Below are 24,676 nucleotides of genomic sequence, written 5' to 3' on the forward strand. Positions count from 1 at the left end.
ATATATATATATATATATATATATATATATATATATATATATATATATATATATATATATATATATATATATATATATATATATATATAGATGTCTGTATTCTCTCCGGGCCTGTGTGGGTTTTCTCCGGGTACTCCGGTTTCCTCCCACATTCCAAAAACATGCGTGGCAGGCTGATTGAACACTCTAAATTGTCCCTAGGTGTGAGTGTGAGCGTGGATGGTTGTTCGTCTCTGTGTGCCCTGTGATTGGCTGGCAACCCATTCAGGGTGTCCCCCGCCTACTGCCCGGAGACAGCTGGGATAGGCTCCAGCACCCCCCACGACCCTAGTGAGGATCAAGCGGTCACAAGTTTGGGGGTCACTGACCTGAGTGCTCCAACCACCACAGGCACGACTGTCACCTTTACCTTCCAGGCTCTCACCAGCTCCTCAATGGCTCTGGTGCTCAGGGCCTGCTCCTGAGCAGCCAGGATGAGTGCCTCTGTGCTGTCCTTCAGGCCAGCCCTCTCTAGCCACTGATAGGACTTCTTGAGATCAGCCACTTCAGTTATGGTCCGGTGGTACATCCCGTGTAGGGGCTTGTCCTCCCATGATGGTCCCTCTTCCAGCGCCTCATCTTCTGTTCCCCATTGTCTGAGACATTCTCTGAGTACGTCATCCGTTGGAGCCTTCTCCTTGATGTATTCATGGAGCTTGGATGTTTCATCCTGGACAGTGGCTCTCACACTCACTAGTCCCCGGCCTCCTTCCTTTCGGCTTGCGTACAGTCTCAGGGTGCTGGATTTGGGATGGAACCCTCCATGCATGGTTAGGAGCTTTCGGGTCCTAACGTCCGTGGTCTGAATCTTTTCCTTTGGCCACCTTATTATTCCTGCAGGGTATCTGATCACTGGCAGGGCATAGCTGTTTATTGCCCGGGTCTTATTCTTGCCATTGAGCTGGCTTCTTAGGACTTGCCTCACTCGCTGGAGGTATTTGTCCGTAGCCACTTTCCTTGTGGCCAGTTCGAGGTTGCCATTGGCTTGTGGTATTCCGAGGTACTTGTAACTGTCCTCAATGTCTGCTATTGTTCCTTCAGGGAGTGAGAGCCCTTCAGTGAGGACTCCCTTTCCTCTATCAGTCACCATCCGACTACATTTCTCAAGCCCGAATGACATCCCGATGTCGCTGCTGTAGATCCTGGTCCTGTGGATCAGGGAGTCTGTCCCTTTCGCTCTTAGCATACAGCTTTATATCATCCATGTAGAGGAGGTGACTGATTGTAGCTCCATTTCTGAGGCGGTATCCATAGCCTGTCTTGGTGATTACTTGGCTTAGGGGGTTCGGTCCTATGCAGAACAGCAGTGGGGAGAGTGCATCACCTTGGTATATGCCACATTTGATGGACACTTGGGTACGTGGCTTGCCATTGGCTTCAAGTGTGGTTTTCCACATCCTCATCGAGTTCGCAACGAAGGCTCTTAGGGTCCTGTTCACCTTATACAACTCCAAGCATTCAGTGATCCATGTATGTGGCATCGAGTCATAGGCTTTCTTGTAATCAATCCAAGCTGTGCACAGGTTGGTACGTCGGGTCCTGCAGTCTTGTGCGACTGTTCTGTCAACCAGGAGCTGATGTTTGGCTCCTCTGGTATCTACCAATGCCCTTCTGCGCTTCGTTCATGTATTGATCCATGTGTCCACTTATCTTAGCCGCAATGATGCCTGACATGAGCTTCCATTTTGTGGAGAGACAGGTTATTGGCCGATAGTTGGATGGGGCTGCACCCTTCGAGGGATCCTTCATGATCAGGATCGTTCGCCCTTCGGTTAGCCATTCTGGGTGAGTCCCATCCCTCAGCAGCTGGTTCATTTGTACTGCTAGGCGCTCATGGAGTGCTGTGAGTTTCTTTAGCCAATAGGTGTGGACCATGTCCGGGCCTGGTGCTGTCCAGTTCTTCATATCTGAGACTCTTTCCTGTATGTCTGCCACTGTTATGGTAACTGGGTTCTGTTCAGGGAGTTTGCTGTGCTCCTTTCTCAGGGTCACCAGCCATTGTACCTCTCAGGTATCGGCCTTTTCATCACACCTCTCTGGGCCTCCGTCAATTGACTCACATCTTTCCGGGCCACCTTGATCTTAGCCTCCAACCGTCGGACCCACACTGGATGGTGTTATGTGCTCATTTTTTTGCCCCAAGCGGGATTCGAACCACCGTCTCCCGTATGCCTTAGCAACTGAGCTATCCAGCCGCTATAAATATATATATATATATATATATATAGAGAGAGAGAGAGAGAGAGAGAGAGAGAGAGAGAGAGAGAGAGAGAGAGAGAGAGAGAGAGAGAGAGAGAGAGAGAGAGAGAGAGAGAGAGAGAGAGAGAGAGAGAGAGAGAGAGAGAGAGAGAGAGAGAGAGAGAGAGGGGGGGAGAGAGGGAGAGGGAGAGAGAGAGAGAGAATTAATTATATTATATATATAATTTTTTTGTTTGTTTTGCTATTTGGCTCCAATCCGTCATCTTTAAACTGCTGGGCTAAATAACACCTCCCACCCCTTCCCCTTTCACAGCACATGTTTTCTACTGGTATATTTTCCTTCTGATTTAATCGGATTTTCTACATACTCACTCCTCCCTCCTTTCTTGCTCTCAGGCTCTCCTGCAGCCAGTGGCACCGGCACACTGCAGATCTATCTGATAGACATTAACGACAACCCTCCAGTGCTCATACCCAGAGAATCACAGATCTGTGAGCAGATGAACAAGAACATCAACGGCGTCAACATCACCGCCGCTGATGCTGACACCGACTCCAACGCTGGGCCTTTTGTCTTTGAGCTGCCGACTTATCCTTCAAGCATCAGACGCAACTGGACAATTACACGTATCAGTGGTGAGAGGAAAACCAAACGTATCCAAATAGATGCCAAAAAATATGACATTCATGCCTCACGATGACCCGAGATGATGAACACTCACTGGCCTCTTAATGAGGTTGTCTTATTATCACTAATTCAAGAGCTGAAGCAAAATCTTGTTGCTTTGCAAATACTTCAATGCTCAGTTTTGACTGACACTGTCAGAGCAGGAATATTGTAACATCATAGATATAATTGTGAGAATAACTAGAACCTTCGTCGGAAGCTGGAGTTCATTCCATCTGACTTGAGGCGAAAGATAGACTGCATTGTGGATTGTTGCCAGTCAATCACAAGGCGCACGCAACCTTTCCCACTCACAATCACACCGCACCTGTGTAAGAATTGAACTTGCACTACATGTACAGAAGTCAGGTGAACAAAAATTATCACTGACTTCTACTAAAAAGATATATTCAGTTAAAATATAGAGATTCATTAACTGTAAAGGCAGAATTTCTAATTAATGAGGCAGCACATTGACCAAGTGATGAGCACATCTGCCTCATAGTCAAGCGGTTCGGAGTCTGCTCTCTCTTCAGGTATTAAGGTGCTCGCTCCCCACTCCAAGAAACATGTTTATTGTATTAATTGGTCGAGAAGATTGTCTCTAAGTGTAAATGTAACCGTTAGTGTGAACGGTTGTGTGGCGATATGTGCTCAGGAGTACAGTATACCGCCTTCTGCCCAAAGTCAGCTGATTTAATTTCCAGCTTGACCCAAATGAAGACGAGCAATATATCAAACGGACGGTTGTACCTAACGAAGTTTGTGGTGTTGGTCGCTATGTTATGAAAATGTTTGACGTCTTTGGTCTTGTTCTCCTTCCTCTGCGCAGGCAATTATGCCCGCCTTGGTCTGCGATACCAGGTCTATTTGGAGCCAGGCATGTATGAGGTCCCGATAACCGTGTCCGACTCGGGAAACCCTACGTTGTCCAACAGGTCTGTCATCAAAGTAAAAGTGTGTCCCTGCGATCCGAACGGAGACTGCACTACCGTGGGCGCTGTGGCAGCCGCCGGCCTGGGAACCGGCGCAATCATCTCCATCCTGATATGCATCATCATTCTGCTCAGTGAGTATCACCTGTGCATATCACACAACACCTTGCGGCTCTCTGACATGTCGTACACACCGTCACACATGTTTAATGTGAAAGAGTGTGATTGGTTCATCTTTGTCCTCTCCAGCTCTTGCAGCCTTGCCAGAAACGACTGACTCTGGATAGACTTAAATCACTGTATTTAATTTGATCGTGTTGCCAACAACAGCTACCTTCCATCCTACTTCAGGAAAGAAAACGATGCATATTGTCACAGTCCATTGACAATCGTGCATGTGTTTTACTGTAGCATCTTTTTTTACTATAATACCAGAGCCAAACTCCTTGGCCACGCTCATGAAAAAAACAGCAAAGTACTTTATGAAAATGAAACTCAAAGAACTTTTATTGGATGGCTTTAATAACCATCCTTTCCGAAATGCGCTATGAATCAGTGATTCAATGTTTTTTTACAACCCCAAAGTACTGCCAAGGAACTGGCAAACATTGAAATAATGTGAAAAAAATTGAGTGTTATTCAGAGGATTTTGCTGAAGCAGTCCAGGATTTTGTGTATTCCCATGGTGGCTGGCATTCTCGATACTAATACTAATCTCTAGTTGATTGTTTTATACACATTTGACATTGTATCCAATGTGTGCGTTTGTGTGTCTTTGCAGGCATGGTCTTGCTGTTTGTGGTGTGGATCAAACGCAGAGAGAAGGAGAGGCACACCAAACAGCTGCTCATTGACCCTGAGGATGATGTCAGGGACAACATACTGAAATACGATGAAGAGGGAGGGGGAGAAGAGGACCAGGTGAGATCCCATGAGAAGACATTCTCACCTCCGCACTCTCAACTAACCTCCTGTACCCTGATTACCTCTGTGTCATTCCGCGGTTGTGTAGGACTATGACCTCAGCCAGTTGCAGCAGCCAGACTCTCTGGAGCACATCATCAACAAACCACCCGGTGTGCGCAGGGTGGACGAACGACCCGTTATCGCAGAGTCCCAGTACCCGATCAGGCCTGTTGTGCCTCACCCCGGCGACATCGGGGACTTTATCCATGAGGTGAACACACACGCACGCACATACATGCAACCTGAATGAGAGTGACCTGTATGCACAAGAGCTCTGCTGAGTGTTCGATTGTTTCCCCTCGGCAGAGTGGTCTTTCATTAACCATCGATCTCAACCCGACTTGCTCATATTCATTCATTCATTCATTCATTCATTCATTCATTCATTCATTCATTCATTCATTCATTCATTCATTCAATATGTTGTTTTTAATATGGCCACAGCAAGGACAAATTTTGCTCGTTTACAACTTTCTGCATCATGCCAGCTTTGCATTTTAACCCACACAAACACAAATACGCATGTGCAAACGCAACGTGAACGTCAGCATTCTGATGTGAGAAAATGCTGATTGACAGACTTGTGACAGCATGTTCACACTTGAGAAGTGTTGGCAGCTGTTCAGCTTTGATCCATCCAACCTTGTCTCTCATACGCACACGCACAAACACGAAACGTACACACGCCTGATCTTGCTCCAGCCTCCTGGTAAAACACAAACGCAACAAACGCGCAGCTTTTCTGCCACCCACTGGGTCCCAAGGGATAGAAGCAGTTTTCGATTTCTATCCACTGCCTCTCTGTGAAGGGGATGGAGTCTGCGTCACCTGCCCAGCCTTCCCTTTGCTGGCCCTCATTTGTCATTCTTCGAAGCAGGTGCCGTTTAAGCACTGCCTGAAAGCACACACTTCTATAGATAATTCATGAAACCGCTGGGACATCGAAAACAACGTCAACTTAATCAAGATTTATGTTATTTGTGCTATTCACGAACAGCTCCCTTTCTGAATCCAAAACTGTTGGTTTAAGAACATCAATAAATACAACAACTGGTTCATGAATCATCTTGAAGCTTCACTTTCCCACCATTACTGTTAACACACAACTCAAAAGTGAATTCTGAAGCAAACATAAAAAAGGTAACTGCGGACAAAAGGAAAAACAAGCAAAACAATGAAAAGAACTAGATTTTAAGAACACCGCAGCTGCTTTCAAACACGTACAGTTATATGTTTAAAACTTTACACGTTTGTCGGAAACTTTGCAGAATTATTTTTATGACGCCATTATCTTGTGAATTTCTGAGCCCTGGTAAATTCTGTGTGACTTACGAGTTGTGTGAGAGACTGGACTGTTCAGGAATTCTTGTGGTCATATTATTTAAAATGCACACACACACACACACACCCACACACACACACACACACACACACACACATACGTGTTTTGGTGCATTTTCAGGACGTCCGTTTGTTCACCCGACATATGGGTACATGCCTTTCCCGTGGTCCTACAGGCTCCAAAAAAATATGGTAACCATGAAAAAAAATCAGGAAGACAGCCATCTACTCAGATTTTGGCTAGGACGTAATTTTTTTTTGATTTATGACAAAACTACTACATATGAGGACATTGACAGGTTTTTGTGTATTATGGAGACAGTCACCTCAAACACACTACCATTTCATGTTTTTGTGAATTTTGAGCCCCCTAGATACACATCATTTTCAAGTATATATGACTTATGAAGACCAGCTAAGAGTAAAGTGTGTATTTTTAAATTGACTCATGTTACATACCAGTAACATATACAAACAGTATACAAACAGTATATGTTAGGCACATGTGTCCAATTGTCATGCTCGGGCATGGGAAGAACTCTACAAAGGAAGGAAGCCCAGATTCAAACATTCAAATACCAATTGCTGAACTGTGAGGCGAATGTGCCAAACAGTCGTTACACCCGTCATCCCTCAAATATTCACATTAATAATACAAGATAGTAAAATAAGCTGTGAAGAAGAAGAGACGGTTAAATATGTGGTCAGTCCACTTTCTTATTTTTTAATTGCTGACAAATATGAAATTATGAACACAGAAAACATGCCACCTCCTCTCCATGACACAAAGCACTGCAATAGATGAGGGTTGTTTGAACTGAAGAAGATTATGTCAAAATGTGAATACTGCGATGAAGAATTTTTAATGAATCTGGCGATATATTGTGCCATGTGTGTAGCAACTTCTTTAGTTACCGTTAGACAAAAGCAACTTTTCAAAAAGTATTGAAATTCTTGAAATAGGATGCATTCAAATGTTTTAGGGTTTTTCCGAAATATCACCTCAAACCTAATAAGCCTATCTTTTGTGAGAAGTTTGTATATCGTACGTACGTTTATATACAGCAGGGGTGTCCAAGGTCGGTCCTCAAGGGCCGCTGTCTTTTTGTTTTCCAGCTCTCCCAGGATGTTCTAGTGCTGCATCAGAGCTGACTGATGAACTGATCATCTGAAACAGGTGTGATGCAGCCGGGAGAGCTGGAAAACAGGCACGACAGTGGCCCTCCAGGCCCAGATCGGGACATGCCTGATATACAGTATAATTTACATGTTCATACATCTTCAAGGATTTTCCAAATTGCTCTTGAAGATCATGAAACAACAAACGTGAAACACAGTATTAAACAACAAATATGAAATCCATAATTGACCATCCCACCCTAAATGCACCATTGCTATTGCTTTAGTTAACTTGAACTGAAATGTACCCAGACGTGCTCGCATTTAAATGGACTAGCCATTCATTTCCCTTTTTAATGCAGTTATATAGCCTCTGTCTTTCAGAGCTGCTGGCTCTGCGTGGAGACAGGACTCCCAGCTCGTTTTACCTGAAACTTTATGGCTTGTTATGAAATCAAACATATGTCGCTCAACAGCCTTCACTTCATCATCTGTCCACGTGCGTCTCTTATTCCCACCTGTAAAAGAAGGCATTATTTATTAAAAATGGAAAAATAAAATAATCAAAATAAGATATTCCAGGAAATGAGAATTTTGAAAATTTGAGAATTTTGAGAATTTATCTCTCATTCCATTCATGGTCTCCAGAGGGTTCAGTCAGGTCACTTGGTGTCTGGAACATAACATTACGGTGTCAAAATATTCAGCATTCTTCATTCTGACCAGTTAAGAAATGAATAAACATTAATTATCATTGAACATTGCTCACGGGAGAGTTTGGGATGAATATACCACACTATAGAAAGTTAACACTGTTCAGTTCTGTGGAACAGCAATATGAGGACATTCGAACACAGACTCTCCAGAGTTAGGTTAAGACAAAAGTCATGTCACCTGAAACACACTCAGGTTTTTCAGGTCTAAAGAAATATGAGGACATGACGACTGAAATCATGGAGAGTCCATGTTTCTGATTTATAACTTCTCCTGTGTTTGTCAAAGAAAGCTGAAAACTCAAACCTAGTATATCATGATAAGAAGTAGTAACCTGTTGTAAGGATGAAGTGGATCTCTCACTCCATTCATGGTCTCCAGAGGGTTCAGTCAGGTCACTTGGTGTCTGCAACATAACATTACGGTGTCAAAATATTCAGCATTCTTCATTCTGACCAGTTAAGAAATGAATAAACATTAATTATCATTGAACATTGCTCACGGGATAGTTTGGGATGAATATACCACACTATAGAAAGTTAACACTGTTCAGTTCTGTGGAACAGCAATATGGGGACATTCGAACACAGGCTCTCCAGAGTTAGGTTAAGGCAAAAGTCATGTCACCTGAAACACACTCAGGTTTTTCAGGTCTAAAGAAATATGAGGACATGACGACTGAAATCATGGAGAGTCTATGTTTGTGATTTATAACTTCTCCTGTGTTTGTCAAAGAACATTGAAAATTCAAACCTAGTATATCATGATAAGAAGTAGTAACCTGTTGTAAGGATGAAGTGGATCTCTCACTCCATTCTTGGTTTCCAGAGGGTTCAGTCAGGTACCTGTCACTTGATGTCTGCAACATAACAACATTAGGGTGTCAAAAGTTTCAGCATTCTTCATTCTGACCAGTTAAGAAATGAATAAACATTATTTCTCATTGAACATTGCTCACAGGAGAGTTTGGGAGTAATGTACCACACTATAGAAAGTTAACACTGTTCTGCTCTGTGGAACAGCAATATGGGGACATTCGAACACAGGCTCTCCAGAGTTAGGTTAAGACAAAAGTCATGTCACCTGAAACACACTCAGGTTTTTCAGGTCTAAAGAAATATGAGGACATGACGACTGAAATCATGGAGAGTCCATGTTTCTGATTTATAACTTCTCCTGTGTTTGTCAAAGAAAGCTGAAAACTCAAACCTAGTATATCATGATAAGAAGTAGTAACCTGTTGTAAGAATGAAGTGGATCTCTCACTCCATTCATGGTCTCCAGAGGGTTCAGTCAGGTCACTTGGTGTCTGCAACATAACATTACGGTGTCAAAATATTCAGCATTCTTCATTCTGACCAGTTGAGAAATGAATAAACATTAATTATCATTGAACATTGCTCACGGGAGAGTTTGGGATGAATATACCACACTATAGAAAGTTAACACTGTTCAGTTCTGTGGAACAGCAATATGGGGACATTCGAACACAGGCTCTCCAGAGTTAGGTTAAGGCAAAAGTCATGTCACCTGAAACACACTCAGGTTTTTCAGGTCTAAAGAAATATGAGGACATGACGACTGAAATCATGGAGAGTCCATGTTTCTGATTTATAACTTCTTCTGTGTTTGTCAAAGAACATTGAAAATTCAAACCTAGTATATCATGATAAGAAGTAGTAACCTGTTGTAAGGATGAAGTGGATCTCTCACTCCATTCTTGGTTTCCAGAGGGTTCAGTCAGGTACCTGTCACTTGATGTCTGCAACATAACAACATTAGGGTGTCAAAAGTTTCAGCATTCTTCATTCTGACCAGTTAAGAAATGAATAAACATTATTTCTCATTGAACATTGCAAACAGGAGAGTTTGGGAGTAATGTACCACACTATAGAAAGTTAACACTGTTCTGCTCTGTGGAACAGCAATATGGGGACATTCGAACACAGGCTCTCCAGAGTTAGGTTAAGACAAAAGTCATGTCACCTGAAACACACTCAGGTTTTTCAGGTCTAAAGAAATATGAGGACATGACGACTGAAATCATGGAGAGTCCATGTTTCTGATTTATAACTTCTCCTGTGTTTGTCAAAGAAAGCTGAAAACTCAAACCTAGTATATCATGATAAGAAGTAGTAACCTGTTGTAAGAATGAAGTGGATCTCTCACTCCATTCATGGTCTCCAGAGGGTTCAGTCAGGTCACTTGGTGTCTGCAACATAACATTACGGTGTCAAAATATTCAGCATTCTTCATTCTGACCAGTTAAGAAATGAATAAACATTAATTATCATTGAACATTGCTCACGGGAGAGTTTGGGATGAATATACCACACTATAGAAAGTTAACACTGTTCAGTTCTGTGGAACAGCAATATGGGGACATTCGAACACAGGCTCTCCAGAGTTAGGTTAAGGCAAAAGTCATGTCACCTGAAACACACTCAGGTTTTTCAGGTCTAAAGAAATATGAGGACATGACGGCTGAAATCATGGAGAGTCCATGTTTCTGATTTATAACTTCTCCTGTGTTTGTCAAAGAACACTGAAAATTCAAACCTAGTATATCATGATAATAAGTAGTAACCTGTTGTAAGGATGAAGTGGATCTCTCACTCCATTCTTGGTTTCCAGAGGGTTCAGTCAGGTACCTGTCACTTGATGTCTGCAACATAACAACATTACGGTGTCAAAAGTTTCAGCATTCTTCATTCAGACCAGTTAAGAAATGAATAAACATTATTTCTCATTGAACATTGCTCACCGGAGAGTTTGGGAGTAATGTACCACACTATAGAAAGTTAACACTGTTCTGCTCTGTGGAACAGCAATATGGGGACATTCGAACACAGGCTCTCCAGAGTTAGGTTAAGGCAAAAGTCATGTCACCTGAAACACACTCAGGTTTTTCAGGTCTAAAGAAATATGAGGACATGACGACTGAAATCATGGAGAGTCCATGTTTCTGATTTATAACTTCTTCTGTGTTTGTCAAAGAACATTGAAAATTCAAACCTAGTATATCATGATAAGAAGTAGTAACCTGTTGTAAGGATGAAGTGGATCTCTCACTCCATTCTTGGTTTCCAGAGGGTTCAGTCAGGTACCTGTCACTTGATGTCTGCAACATAACAACATTACGGTGTCAAAAGTTTCAGCATTCTTCATTCTGACCAGTTAAGAAATGAATAAATATTAATTATTATTGAACATTGCTCACGGGAGGGTTTGGGATGAATATACCACACAATAGAAAGTTAACACTGTTCAGTTCTGTGGAACAGCAATATGGGGACATTCGAACACAGGCTCTCCAGAGTTAGGTTAAGACAAAAGTCATGTCACCTGAAACACACTCAGGTTTTTCAGGTCTAAAGAAATATGAGGACATGACGACTGAAATCATGGAGAGTCCATGTTTCTGATTTAGAACTTCTCATGTGTTTGTCAAAGAAAGCTGAAAACTCAAACCTAGTATATCATGATAAGAAGTAGTAACCTGTTGTAAGAATGAAGTGGATCTCTCACTCCATTCATGGTCTCCAGAGGGTTCAGTCAGGTCACTTGGTGTCTGCAACATAACATTACGGTGTCAAAATATTCAGCATTCTTCATTCTGACCAGTTAAGAAATGAATAAACATTAATTATCATTGAACATTGCTCACGGGAGAGTTTGGGATGAATATACCACACTATAGAAAGTTAACACTGTTCAGTTCTGTGGAACAGCAATATGGGGACATTCGAACACAGGCTCTCCAGAGTTAGGTTAAGGCAAAAGTCATGTCACCTGAAACACACTCAGGTTTTTCAGGTCTAAAGAAATATGAGGACATGACGACTGAAATCATGGAGAGTCCATGTTTCTGATTTATAACTTCTCCTGTGTTTGTCAAAGAACATTGAAAATTCAAACCTAGTATATCATGATAAGAAGTAGTAAACTGTTGTAAGGATGAAGTGGATCTCTCACTCCATTCTTGGTCTCCAGAGGGTTCAGTCAGGTACCTTTCACTTGGTGTCTGCAACATAACAACATTATGGTGTCAAAATATTCAGCATTCTTCATTCTGACCAGTTAAGAAATGAAAAAAACATTATTTCTCATTGAACATTGCTCACAGGAGAATTTGGGAATAATGTACCACACTATAGAAAGTTAACACTGTTCAGCTCTGAGTAACAGCAATATGGGGACATTCGAACACAGGCTCTCCAGAGTTAAGTTAAGACAAAAGTCATGTCACCTGAAACACACTCAGGTTTTTCAGGTCTAAAGAAATATGAGGACATGACGACTGAAATCATGGAGAGTCCATGTTTCTGATTTATAACTTCTCCTTGGTTTGTCAAAGAAAGCTGAAAACTCAAACCTAGTATATCATGATAAGAAGTAGTAACCTGTTGTAAGGATGAAGTGGATCTCTCACTCCTTTCTTGGTTTCCAGAGGGTTCAGTCAGGTACCTGTCACTTGATGTCTGCAACATAACAACATTACGGTGTCAAAAGTTTCAGCATTCTTCATTCTGACCAGTTAAGAAATGAATAAATATTAATTATTATTGAACATTGCTCACGGGAGGGTTTGGGATGAATATACCACACAATAGAAAGTTAACACTGTTCAGTTCTGTGGAACAGCAATATGGGGACATTCGAACACAGGCTCTCCAGAGTTAGGTTAAGACAAAAGTCATGTCACCTGAAACACACTCAGGTTTTTCAGGTCTAAAGAAATATGAGGACATGACGACTGAAATCATGGAGAGTCTATGTTTCTGATTTAGAACTTCTCCTGTGTTTGTCAAAGAAAGCTGAAAACTCAAACCTAGTATATCATGATAAGAAGTAGTAACCTGTTGTAAGAATGAAGTGGATCTCTCACTCCATTCATGGTCTCCAGAGGGTTCAGTCAGGTCACTTGGTGTCTGCAACATAACATTACGGTGTCAAAATATTCAGCATTCTTCATTCTGACCAGTTAAGAAATGAATAAACATTATTTCTCATTGAACATTGCTCACAGGAGAATTTGGGAATAATGTACCACACTATAGAAAGTTAACACTGTTCAGCTCTGAGTAACAGCAATATGGGGACATTCGAACACAGGCTCTCCAGAGTTAAGACAAAAGTCATGTCACCTGAAACACACTCAGGTTTTTCAGGTCTAAAGAAATATGAGGACATGACGACTGAAATCATGGAGAGTCCATGTTTCTGATTTATAACTTCTCCTGTGTTTGTCAAAGAAAGCTGAAAACTCAAACCTAGTATATCATGATAAGAAGTAGTAACCTGTTGTAAGAATGAAGTGGATCTCTCACTCCATTCATGGTCTCCAGAGGGTTCAGTCAGGTCACTTGGTGTCTGCAACATAACATTACGGTGTCAAAATATTCAGCATTCTTCATTCTGACCAGTTAAGAAATGAATAAACATTAATTATCATTGAACATTGCTCACGGGAGAGTTTGGGATGAATATACCACACTATAGAAAGTTAACACTGTTCAGTTCTGTGGAACAGCAATATGGGGACATTCGAACACAGGCTCTCCAGAGTTAGGTTAAGGCAAAAGTCATGTCACCTGAAACACACTCAGGTTTTTCAGGTCTAAAGAAATATGAGGACATGACGACTGAAATCATGGAGAGTCCATGTTTCTGATTTATAACTTCTCCTGTGTTTGTCAAAGAACATTGAAAATTCAAACCTAGTATATCATGATAAGAAGTAGTAAACTGTTGTAAGGATGAAGTGGATCTCTCACTCCATTCTTGGTCTCCAGAGGGTTCAGTCAGGTACCTTTCACTTGGTGTCTGCAACATAACAACATTATGGTGTCAAAATATTCAGCATTCTTCATTCTGACCAGTTAAGAAATGAAAAAAACATTATTTCTCATTGAACATTGCTCACAGGAGAATTTGGGAATAATGTACCACACTATAGAAAGTTAACACTGTTCAGCTCTGAGTAACAGCAATATGGGGACATTCGAACACAGGCTCTCCAGAGTTAAGTTAAGACAAAAGTCATGTCACCTGAAACACACTCAGGTTTTTCAGGTCTAAAGAAATATGAGGACATGACGACTGAAATCATGGAGAGTCCATGTTTCTGATTTATAACTTCTCCTTGGTTTGTCAAAGAAAGCTGAAAACTCAAACCTAGTATATCATGATAAGAAGTAGTAACCTGTTGTAAGGATGAAGTGGATCTCTCACTCCTTTCTTGGTTTCCAGAGGGTTCAGTCAGGTACCTGTCACTTGATGTCTGCAACATAACAACATTACGGTGTCAAAAGTTTCAGCATTCTTCATTCTGACCAGTTAAGAAATGAATAAATATTAATTATTATTGAACATTGCTCACGGGAGGGTTTGGGATGAATATACCACACAATAGAAAGTTAACACTGTTCAGTTCTGTGGAACAGCAATATGGGGACATTCGAACACAGGCTCTCCAGAGTTAGGTTAAGACAAAAGTCATGTCACCTGAAACACACTCAGGTTTTTCAGGTCTAAAGAAATATGAGGACATGACGACTGAAATCATGGAGAGTCTATGTTTCTGATTTAGAACTTCTCCTGTGTTTGTCAAAGAAAGCTGAAAACTCAAACCTAGTATATCATGATAAGAAGTAGTAACCTGTTGTAAGAATGAAGTGGATCTCTCACTCCATTCATGGTCTCCAGAGGGTTCAGTCAGGTCACTTGGTGTCTGCAACATAACATTACGGTGTCAAAATATTCAGCATTCTTCATTCTGACCAGTTAAGAAATGAATAAACATTATTTCTCATTGAACATTGCTCACAGGAGAATTTGGGAATAATGTACCACACTATAGAAAGTTAACACTGTTCAGCTCTGAGTAACAGCAATATGGGGACATTCGAACACAGGCTCTCCAGAGTTAAGACAAAAGTCATGTCACCTGAAACACACTCAGGTTTTTCAGGTCTAAAGAAATATGAGGACATGACGACTGAAATCATGGAGAGTCCATGTTTCTGATTTATAACTTCTCCTGTGTTTGTCAAAGAAAGCTGAAAACTCAAACCTAGTATATCATGATAAGAAGTAGTAACCTGTTGTAAGGATGAAGTGGATCTCTCACTCCATTCATGGTCTCCAGAGGGTTCAGTCAGGTCACTTGGTGTCTGCAACATAACATTACGGTGTCAAAATATTCAGCATTCTTCATTCTGACCAGTTAAGAAATGAATAAACATTAATTATCATTGAACATTGCTCACGGGAGAGTTTGGGATGAATATACCACACTATAGAAAGTTAACACTGTTCAGTTCTGTGGAACAGCAATATGGGGACATTCGAACACAGGCTCTCCAGAGTTAGGTTAAGGCAAAAGTCATGTCACCTGAAACACACTCAGGTTTTTCAGGTCTAAAGAAATATGAGGACATGACGACTGAAATCATGGAGAGTCCATGTTTCTGATTTATAACTTCTCCTGTGTTTGTCAAAGAACATTGAAAATTCAAACCTAGTATATCATGATAAGAAGTAGTAAACTGTTGTAAGGATGAAGTGGATCTCTCACTCCATTCTTGGTCTCCAGAGGGTTCAGTCAGGTACCTTTCACTTGGTGTCTGCAACATAACAACATTATGGTGTCAAAATATTCAGCATTCTTCATTCTGACCAGTTAAGAAATGAAAAAAACATTATTTCTCATTGAACATTGCTCACAGGAGAATTTGGGAATAATGTACCACACTATAGAAAGTTAACACTGTTCAGCTCTGAGTAACAGCAATATGGGGACATTCGAACACAGGCTCTCCAGAGTTAAGTTAAGACAAAAGTCATGTCACCTGAAACACACTCAGGTTTTTCAGGTCTAAAGAAATATGAGGACATGACGACTGAAATCATGGAGAGTCCATGTTTCTGATTTATAACTTCTCCTTGGTTTGTCAAAGAAAGCTGAAAACTCAAACCTAGTATATCATGATAAGAAGTAGTAACCTGTTGTAAGGATGAAGTGGATCTCTCACTCCTTTCTTGGTTTCCAGAGGGTTCAGTCAGGTACCTGTCACTTGATGTCTGCAACATAACAACATTACGGTGTCAAAAGTTTCAGCATTCTTCATTCTGACCAGTTAAGAAATGAATAAATATTAATTATTATTGAACATTGCTCACGGGAGGGTTTGGGATGAATATACCACACAATAGAAAGTTAACACTGTTCAGTTCTGTGGAACAGCAATATGGGGACATTCGAACACAGGCTCTCCAGAGTTAGGTTAAGACAAAAGTCATGTCACCTGAAACACACTCAGGTTTTTCAGGTCTAAAGAAATATGAGGACATGACGACTGAAATCATGGAGAGTCTATGTTTCTGATTTAGAACTTCTCCTGTGTTTGTCAAAGAAAGCTGAAAACTCAAACCTAGTATATCATGATAAGAAGTAGTAACCTGTTGTAAGAATGAAGTGGATCTCTCACTCCATTCATGGTCTCCAGAGGGTTCAGTCAGGTCACTTGGTGTCTGCAACATAACATTACGGTGTCAAAATATTCAGCATTCTTCATTCTGACCAGTTAAGAAATGAATAAACATTATTTCTCATTGAACATTGCTCACAGGAGAATTTGGGAATAATGTACCACACTATAGAAAGTTAACACTGTTCAGCTCTGAGTAACAGCAATATGGGGACATTCGAACACAGGCTCTCCAGAGTTAAGACAAAAGTCATGTCACCTGAAACACACTCAGGTTTTTCAGGTCTAAAGAAATATGAGGACATGACGACTGAAATCATGGAGAGTCCATGTTTCTGATTTATAACTTCTCCTGTGTTTGTCAAAGAAAGCTGAAAACTCAAACCTAGTATATCATGATAAGAAGTAGTAACCTGTTGTAAGAATGAAGTGGATCTCTCACTCCATTCATGGTCTCCAGAGGGTTCAGTCAGGTCACTTGGTGTCTGCAACATAACATTACGGTGTCAAAATATTCAGCATTCTTCATTCTGACCAGTTAAGAAATGAATAAACATTAATTATCATTGAACATTGCTCACGGGAGAGTTTGGGATGAATATACCACACTATAGAAAGTTAACACTGTTCAGTTCTGTGGAACAGCAATATGGGGACATTCGAACACAGGCTCTCCAGAGTTAGGTTAAGGCAAAAGTCATGTCACCTGAAACACACTCAGGTTTTTCAGGTCTAAAGAAATATGAGGACATGACGACTGAAATCATGGAGAGTCCATGTTTCTGATTTATAACTTCTCCTGTGTTTGTCAAAGAACATTGAAAATTCAAACCTAGTATATCATGATAAGAAGTAGTAACCTGTTGTAAGGATGAAGTGGATCTCTCACTCCATTCTTGGTTTCCAGAGGGTTCAGTCAGGTACCTGTCACTTGATGTCTGCAACATAACAACATTACGGTGTCAAAAGTTTCAGCATTCTTCATTCTGACCAGTTAAGAAATGAATAAATATTAATTATTATTGAACATTGCTCACGGGAGGGTTTGGGATGAATATACCACACAATAGAAAGTTAACACTGTTCAGTTCTGTGGAACAGCAATATGGGGACATTCGAACACAGGCTCTCCAGAGTTAGGTTAAGACAAAAGTCATGTCACCTGAAACACACTCAGGTTTTTCAGGTCTAAAGAAATATGAGGACATGACGACTGAAATCATGGAGAGTCTATGTTTCTGATTTAGAACTTCTCCTGTGTTTGTCAAAGAAAGCTGAAAACTCAAACCTAGTATATCATGATAAGAAGTAGTAACCTGTTGTAAGAATGAAGTGGATCTATCACTCCATTCATGGTCTCCAGAGGGTTCAGTCAGGTCACTTGGTGTCTGCAACATAACATTACGGTGTCAAAATATTCAGCATTCTTCATTCTGACCAGTTAAGAAATGAATAAACATTATTTCTCATTGAACATTGCTCACAGGAGAATTTGGGAATAATGTACCACACTATAGAAAGTTAACACTGTTCAGCTCTGAGTAACAGCAATATGGGGACATTCGAACACAGGCTCTCCAGAGTTAAGACAAAAGTCATGTCACCTGAAACACACTCAGGTTTTTCAGGTGTAAAGAAATATGAGGACATGACGACTGAAATCATGGAGAGTCTATGTTTGTGATTTATAACTTCTCCTGTGTTTGTCAAAGAAAGCTGAAAACTCAAACCTAGTATATCATGATAAGAAGTAGTAACCTGTTGTAAGGATGAAGTGGATCTCTCACTCCATTCTTGGTCTCCAGAGGGTTCAATCAGGTACCTTTCACTTGGTGTCTGCAACATGAATAAGATATTCCTAGTTCTACATGGCAATACAATATTCTCAATAATTGAATGATAATGGCTGCTAAACATTTTCTTCAAAAGTACTTCAATTATTTTTGCTCCAATATGATCAATGGCATAAAAAAAACATGCTGTTTATTGTGACATTTTTGGGGTAAATACAATGTACGAATAAAATCTGTCACTGTGACAGGCTTTGGTTGCAGCTCTTGTCATGTGCTTGCGGTAGCCATAAGAATTAGATAGCAGGTAGATTGATAGCATACCTTTATAATCATTGATCCACTGGGCTTTCAAACAAGGCTTATTGACTCCAGATAAAAGGAGCAGCCTCAGATTCAGGGCTCAGTCTGGTTCTTCTTTGTGAGATTATCACCACCAGTAAACATCTACAATGGAAAGTGAGAAGAAGTCAGCCAGACAAGCAAGCACAATATTATGGCAGCACTTATTTTGGCTCAGAAAGTACTGAGTAAAGGAATATTATCTTCTTCCTCAAAAATACAAAAATTCAATTCATCAAACATTTGCTGGTCAGACTAATAGATTCGGGCAAACCATTTGTCAGGCAGATAACAATGTAAAATTAAAATAGAGTAACACAATATTGTCTTGACCAAATGTACCAACAAAGCTGAATTCTGCTATAATTTTATTGCAAACATTTGTTCGTTTTTTCATTGAAACGGTGTACAATTGAATCAGCACAAGAATAAACAGTGTAAATACACCGGGCTTAGCGTAAATGCTAGAAGTGCCTGGCCCACTTTCATTAGGCTACCTGTACTAACTAATTTAAATTAACTGCAATCGAATAAAATACTGCACTGAAATAAACATATGGCACCAAAACCAAGTTCCACAGACTGTGTTGTTAAATATTTAGAAAAGTTTTCCAGAACCTTGCCTGCAGGACATGTCCACATTACTTTTACTGGAAGCTTATTAGCATGCTAACGATCGAGCTAGCTAGCTAGCTAGCTAGCTGTCTTATTGAATGATATTACCTTTGGTGGGCACTGTTAAACGCGGTTATATTAAACAACTTCTATGTTACGGTAAGATAAACGAAAAGGAATTGCTTACCCGATGGTCATCCATGCGTGGTCGTGTTTGAGAGTAGGATTGTCTGGCTGCTTCACATGTTGGATTTTGTGTCACTGCTAATTGATGTGACTTATCAGGACGAGGGCGGGGAAAATGTGTGAGTCAGTCCGAAAAAGATGACATTTGAGGTCCTGCACAATGACGTCACTGAAAGTGTGTTAAAAGTGTGTTAAGTACCGAAGTTGGCCACTAGTTTTCCAAATGAAAAGTGAGTCGAAAGTTAAACACACTTAAACACACAATTTCTGAAAATTGTGCTCTTTCAGGACATCACTTATTTTTGGTGTGGGAGTATCCTCGTGAGCTCTAGAGTAGTGTAGACTGCGTGGAAATATGAGGACGCGAAAAATGTCCTCATTTTTCCACAGGTCCTCATTGTGAAGGTGTGTTATCATAAAATTGTCCTGAGATGTCATGAATACAAACGCACACACACACACACACGCACACACACACACACACACACACACACACACACACACACACACACACACACACACACATACTGCATTTTTACTTTTTCTTTTTTGTTTTTACTAGTTTTGTTCTATTGTCTTACATTAATGTTTCTGAACTGGAAGTAAAGTCATCATAAATGCGCTGTTTTCTTGTGCGTGGGTCTTACTTCACTGAGGTCAAACTATCGCGGACAAAGCATGGTGAAAAAAGAGCCATTAAGCCATACATAAATGTTTTGGCTTTAAAAAAGAAAGCTGTCATAAGAAGAAAAAGCATTTCTGCCTGCAACAGTTAAGTTGCGTATGTCGTGTAAAAAAATCAACCCATCAAGTGACATGCTTTTGTTAAAGTACAGAATGGCAGACAGTTTACACTTATTTTTTTGTCCTGTTGAAATTGCCCTGACTTTGCAAGTGAGTGTCGCACCCTCATACTGTTATGGCAACAGCAATTATGAATTTGATTTCCATGACCACTCAGGCTGCCGGAAGTTGTGACTGCAAAGCAGCATTGATTAGTTTTCCTTGTGGGTGCAATACTTTATCACCAAGCCATGAACACAAATAGTGAGGAGGCAGGCGCTCCAGAATCTGAACTTTTTGTATACAAGCTATTAAAAGGTTGGGTTTCTTTCCATAAAATGCGCCATGAAATATGAAAATTGTCCATTTTTAATCTTGCTTGTGTTCAGGGGCTACGAGCAGCTGACAATGACCCCACTGCGCCCCCTTATGACTCTCTGCTTGTGTTCGACTATGAGGGCAGCGGCTCCACCACAGGATCGGTCAGTTCTCTCAACTCCTCCAGTACGGGGGAGCAGGACTACGACTACCTCAACGAATGGGGGCCCCGCTTCAAGAAGCTGGCCGACATGTATGGAGGGGCGGAAGAGGATTAAATCTCACAGGAACACACACACACACTCACAACACCCTCGTCCTGTCCGCTGGCCTGCCGTTTTCTGTCCCGTCAACACCGATCAATCAAATCAGACTCGAAACTCCAGAAGTCTGGCGCTGTTCCACGTTTGGCTGACTCAGAAGCTTTGAATTGATGGGTTATCGTCATTTTTCATGTGAACACTCAAGCCCAATTTTGGCTTCAGTCGTTTCTGTTCGAGTTTTTTGTGTGTGCCTTTTTTCCCTGTGGCTTTTTTAGTTTTACTTTGTTTTTTTTTCACTCCACAACAAGAGTCATTCCTTGTTCCTGACGGTTTTCACTTTCCACTCACTGTCAGCCCCTGCCTGCCTCCCTGCAGAAGCTGTAAGTTTGAGCATCTTTGTCTTGGGGGTAGCAGACAAAAAAGAACAAGAACCCTGATATGACAGTCCCTCCTGTGTGGTGGTGGCGGGGTGCTGGTTTATTCTCTCTTGAACTTGAATTACTTAGAATAGAAGCACTGTCGTTTCCAAAAAAAAAGTGCCTTCATTGGTGCATATTTTAACAGACTCCCTCTAACTCAGGATTAGTTTCCATTTTCCTGACCCTTTAACTCCGACCTTCCCATTGTCTTATGGGCTGTGGTAGCTGCGCAAGGTGTGGGTGTTGCTTTCAGCTGAGCTTTCCGACCGGCAAACGAAGGTGCGTTATGTCGGCACGCAGTACTCTGGCCAGAATGGACCAATTCCGCTAATGTTTCCATCATATAGGTGTGTCCCTGAAATGGCAGCCGACTTGAATGTGATTACAGAAATCACAGCAATCCAAGGCGGCACTGTCGTGGAGAAGTGTCTTTGTTTCTTCGTGGCTTCGCTAGCAGCTGTGTTTGTTTTGAGCTCGCTTTGTTCGCACTGAACACGTGACTCGGCCTGTGCCAGAGTCACACGTCCAGTTTTATGAGGGTCAATGAAAAATACTTGGCCTTTTAAGATTGCAAGGTTTGCAAGTTTATCAACACACCAAAAATGATTACATTCCGTTTCCTTCTGGTAAATAATAAGTATAATATCTATCTATATAGGAATTCAATTGCAATGCCTTTTCAATACCTTGATCATTTCCTTGCTATTATTGTTCGTATTTTGATTGCGTCGCTGTTGCTTCTTAACAATGTCTGAATATAAAAATGCTGCTGCTCTCTGAGTTTGAGGGATTTGAGCCTCAGCCAGGGATTTTTCAGCTCCTCAATCTGTCTCTCTTCAGACGCACTTCAACATTCATCTGAAATGTTCCCCTGATTTTTTTTAGCTGTGAGTTCAAGAGTTTTCATCAAGAAGTTAGAATCAGCAAAAGTTTGTTACGAAGCTATGAAAGACTATATCCAAGTTGACTCATTAAAACGGGCTCTTTCAACAAACATTTTCAAACAGAACACGTTTCCGTGAGACGAAATGAAAAAGCAGCTCCACTTATGGGCTTATGTCATCATATTTTACACGACTCCAAGGGTAAACTGAAATAAAGAGCTCTAATTGTTGTGCTTAAATTATTCAAACATACAACAGGATCTAGAAGTGAGTGGGTGGAAAACTCTCCTCCGCTTGTGGCTACCTTGGAGCGAGTTCACTGGATTTACTGTGAATTGATGAATTCCTGGAGGAAAACTTTAATGATCCTTCTCCTCCAACAATTCTCCTTTTGCAAGAAAAGAGAAACTAAATGGAGCCAGTTTTATCCACTTGTGATGAGCGCCATAACGGAAACAATCGACCTGCCAATACAAATGTCTATTCAAAGGCAAAAGAAGGTCATGACATAATCACCGAGGTGAACAGGGTCCGAATCTCCTGTTTCGGAGGCAAACAGGTACAGATTGCACTTTGCTGTGCAGAACTTGTCAGCGATGATTTTCCCGACCGCTGTCGGCTTAAAGTGCAATCAGACTAGAGGCAAGGAGAGGGACACGTGCTATCGGATTAGCTCATATCTTTCCGGTTGCTCCTCCACCTCCCCAATATCCTCACAAAATAAACACAGCTGTTACTCTCCACTATCTGTGATTTGTGTCTGACACATAAATATTGTATATACAGAAGATTTGGGTTTTTTTTAATATACATTTGTCAACATGAATCACGTGTGACCTCATGGTGTTCTCTCTCTCTCTTCTCTCTCTCTCTCTCTCTCTCTCTCTCTCTCTCTCTCTCTCTCTCTCTCTCTCTCTCTCGCTCTCCCTCTCCTCGGTGAGGTAGATTTCACCGCCAAAAAGCCATGGTGAAGAGAACCTGATCGGTTTTGCGAGCGCTCACACAGCCATACTTGTCGCCGCTCCACCAAGAGTGAAGCCACCCATTGTTCTGAACTGACTTGTACAGTCCAAAAGACACACACACACGCGCGCGCACACACACACAAACACACACTCCTCTAGGCCTTAGTGTATTTATGAGAGTGCTGTTCCACTGCAAAGCGCGACCAGTCCTGTTGCTGGTTGTGTCGGTCTCAGAGGACAAAGGGACATTCTTTGACATGTTTATTCTCCCTTTGCTGACATCCAGATCTAATTAAGTGACTAACCCAACAGCAAGACATGTCACGTACACATATGTTGACCTTTCAGGTCAAGGCGCTGTTTATGTTGCATGTTGAAAAACTGCAATTATTCATGAGTGCCGTCAGGAAATATTCCGTTTAAAGGCTTGAATTGAGTGGAAAACTGGCAAAAGATGGAATAACTCCTCTGTGGACAATTTGTGACGATAGACACATCTGATTCGAGAGCAAGGTTTTGGTTGCCACCACAACCAAGGTGGTTGTTTCCTTGCTCAAGCCCAAATGTAAATAATATAGTATTTGCTCGCCAAACAGACCAAGTTTAGCGTAGGACTGGAGCTTTTTGCATGTATTTTTTCTGATGGCCAGATATGAGTTCTATAACAGTAACAACCCAACGTGAACACGTGTCGCAACCCGCATGACCGAGGGTGCACCTAAATGGAGTTCTGGCGTACCATATCCACATAGTTTGAGATGAAACGTTACCATGAAAATTGCAAACCTGTCTAATGTCTAAAAAAAGGAAGAAAAAAAATGTTTTTGTAAATTGTCAACAGCACAAGCATTTTGTATTGGTGTTTGTACCCATTTTGTAAAAAAAAAAAAAGAGAGAGGAAAAAGAAAAAAAAACTTTATGTTGTTTCAAGCGTGTGTTTGTAGTGGCACTGCAATCTTGGTTTCCAAATAGAGTACAGTATACATGTGCTGCCTTGCAGATCAACATTGTAAAATAGATGCTGAGCAGCACCTTGTGTTGTAAATAAACAAATTCCCCTCCTTATAAGAACAACTGCTATGTCTCTGGTCTTTGCACCTCAATTTCCACATTCCGCCAGAAAATGTTTTGTTTTGTTTTTTTCAAATGTTTGTGGCTGTAACCATCCATCCATCCATTTTCCGATCCGCTTATCCTCACAAGGATCGCCAATTGCAGGACACACACAGACGAACAACCATCCACACACACACTCACACCTAGGGACAATTTAGAGCAGGGGTCTCCAACGTGGTGCCCGCGAGCACCAGGTAGCCCGTGAGGACCACACCAGTAGCCCGCCAGTGCTAGGATTGTGATTTGCTCGTAGAAATTATGATTTAAAAATGCAAACATGGGCAGTATTATAGATTCTATAGCTACCCATTTAGCTATCTAACTAGCTAGCTACAGTATACATCTAGCTAGCTAATGTTCTAATATTATTAAATGTCATTTGTACAAATGTTATTTCAGACGTGTATCAATTTGGTAGCCCTTCACACAATCAGGACACATGAAGTAGCTCTCACTCTCAAAAAGTTTGGTGACCCCTGATTTAGAGTGTTAAATCTGCCTGCCATGCATGTTTGTGAAATGT

The 24,676-nt window shown here is 41.1% G+C and overlaps 1 protein-coding gene and 1 long non-coding RNA gene across 3 annotated transcripts in view; one reads left to right on the forward strand and one right to left on the reverse strand.

Annotated features, from left to right (window-relative positions):
* LOC127595520 (cadherin-4-like) overlaps positions 1-24,111 on the forward strand; it is a 244,865-nt gene extending 220,754 nt beyond the window's left edge. For both annotated transcript variants that reach the window (XM_052057102.1, XM_052057103.1), the window contains 5 exons: positions 2,635-2,874; positions 3,738-3,974; positions 4,622-4,761; positions 4,853-5,017; positions 20,578-24,111. In XM_052057102.1, coding sequence (XP_051913062.1) covers positions 2,635-2,874; positions 3,738-3,974; positions 4,622-4,761; positions 4,853-5,017; positions 20,578-20,784 — 989 coding nt within the window. In that variant the 3' untranslated portion in view covers positions 20,785-24,111. The remainder of the gene's footprint in view (positions 1-2,634; positions 2,875-3,737; positions 3,975-4,621; positions 4,762-4,852; positions 5,018-20,577) is intronic.
* LOC127595573 (uncharacterized) lies at positions 12,040-18,776 on the reverse strand. Its single transcript, XR_007961287.1, has 5 exons — positions 18,587-18,776; positions 18,231-18,308; positions 17,789-17,860; positions 17,305-17,410; positions 12,040-12,355 (listed from the first exon to the last, which is right to left on the reverse strand). It is a non-coding gene; the product is annotated as an uncharacterized LOC127595573 (long non-coding RNA).
* Positions 24,112-24,676: the final 565 nt, after the last annotated feature.

Source organism: Hippocampus zosterae, chromosome 2, assembly GCF_025434085.1.
Source record: "Hippocampus zosterae strain Florida chromosome 2, ASM2543408v3, whole genome shotgun sequence".
NCBI lineage: Eukaryota > Metazoa > Chordata > Actinopteri > Syngnathiformes > Syngnathidae > Hippocampus > Hippocampus zosterae.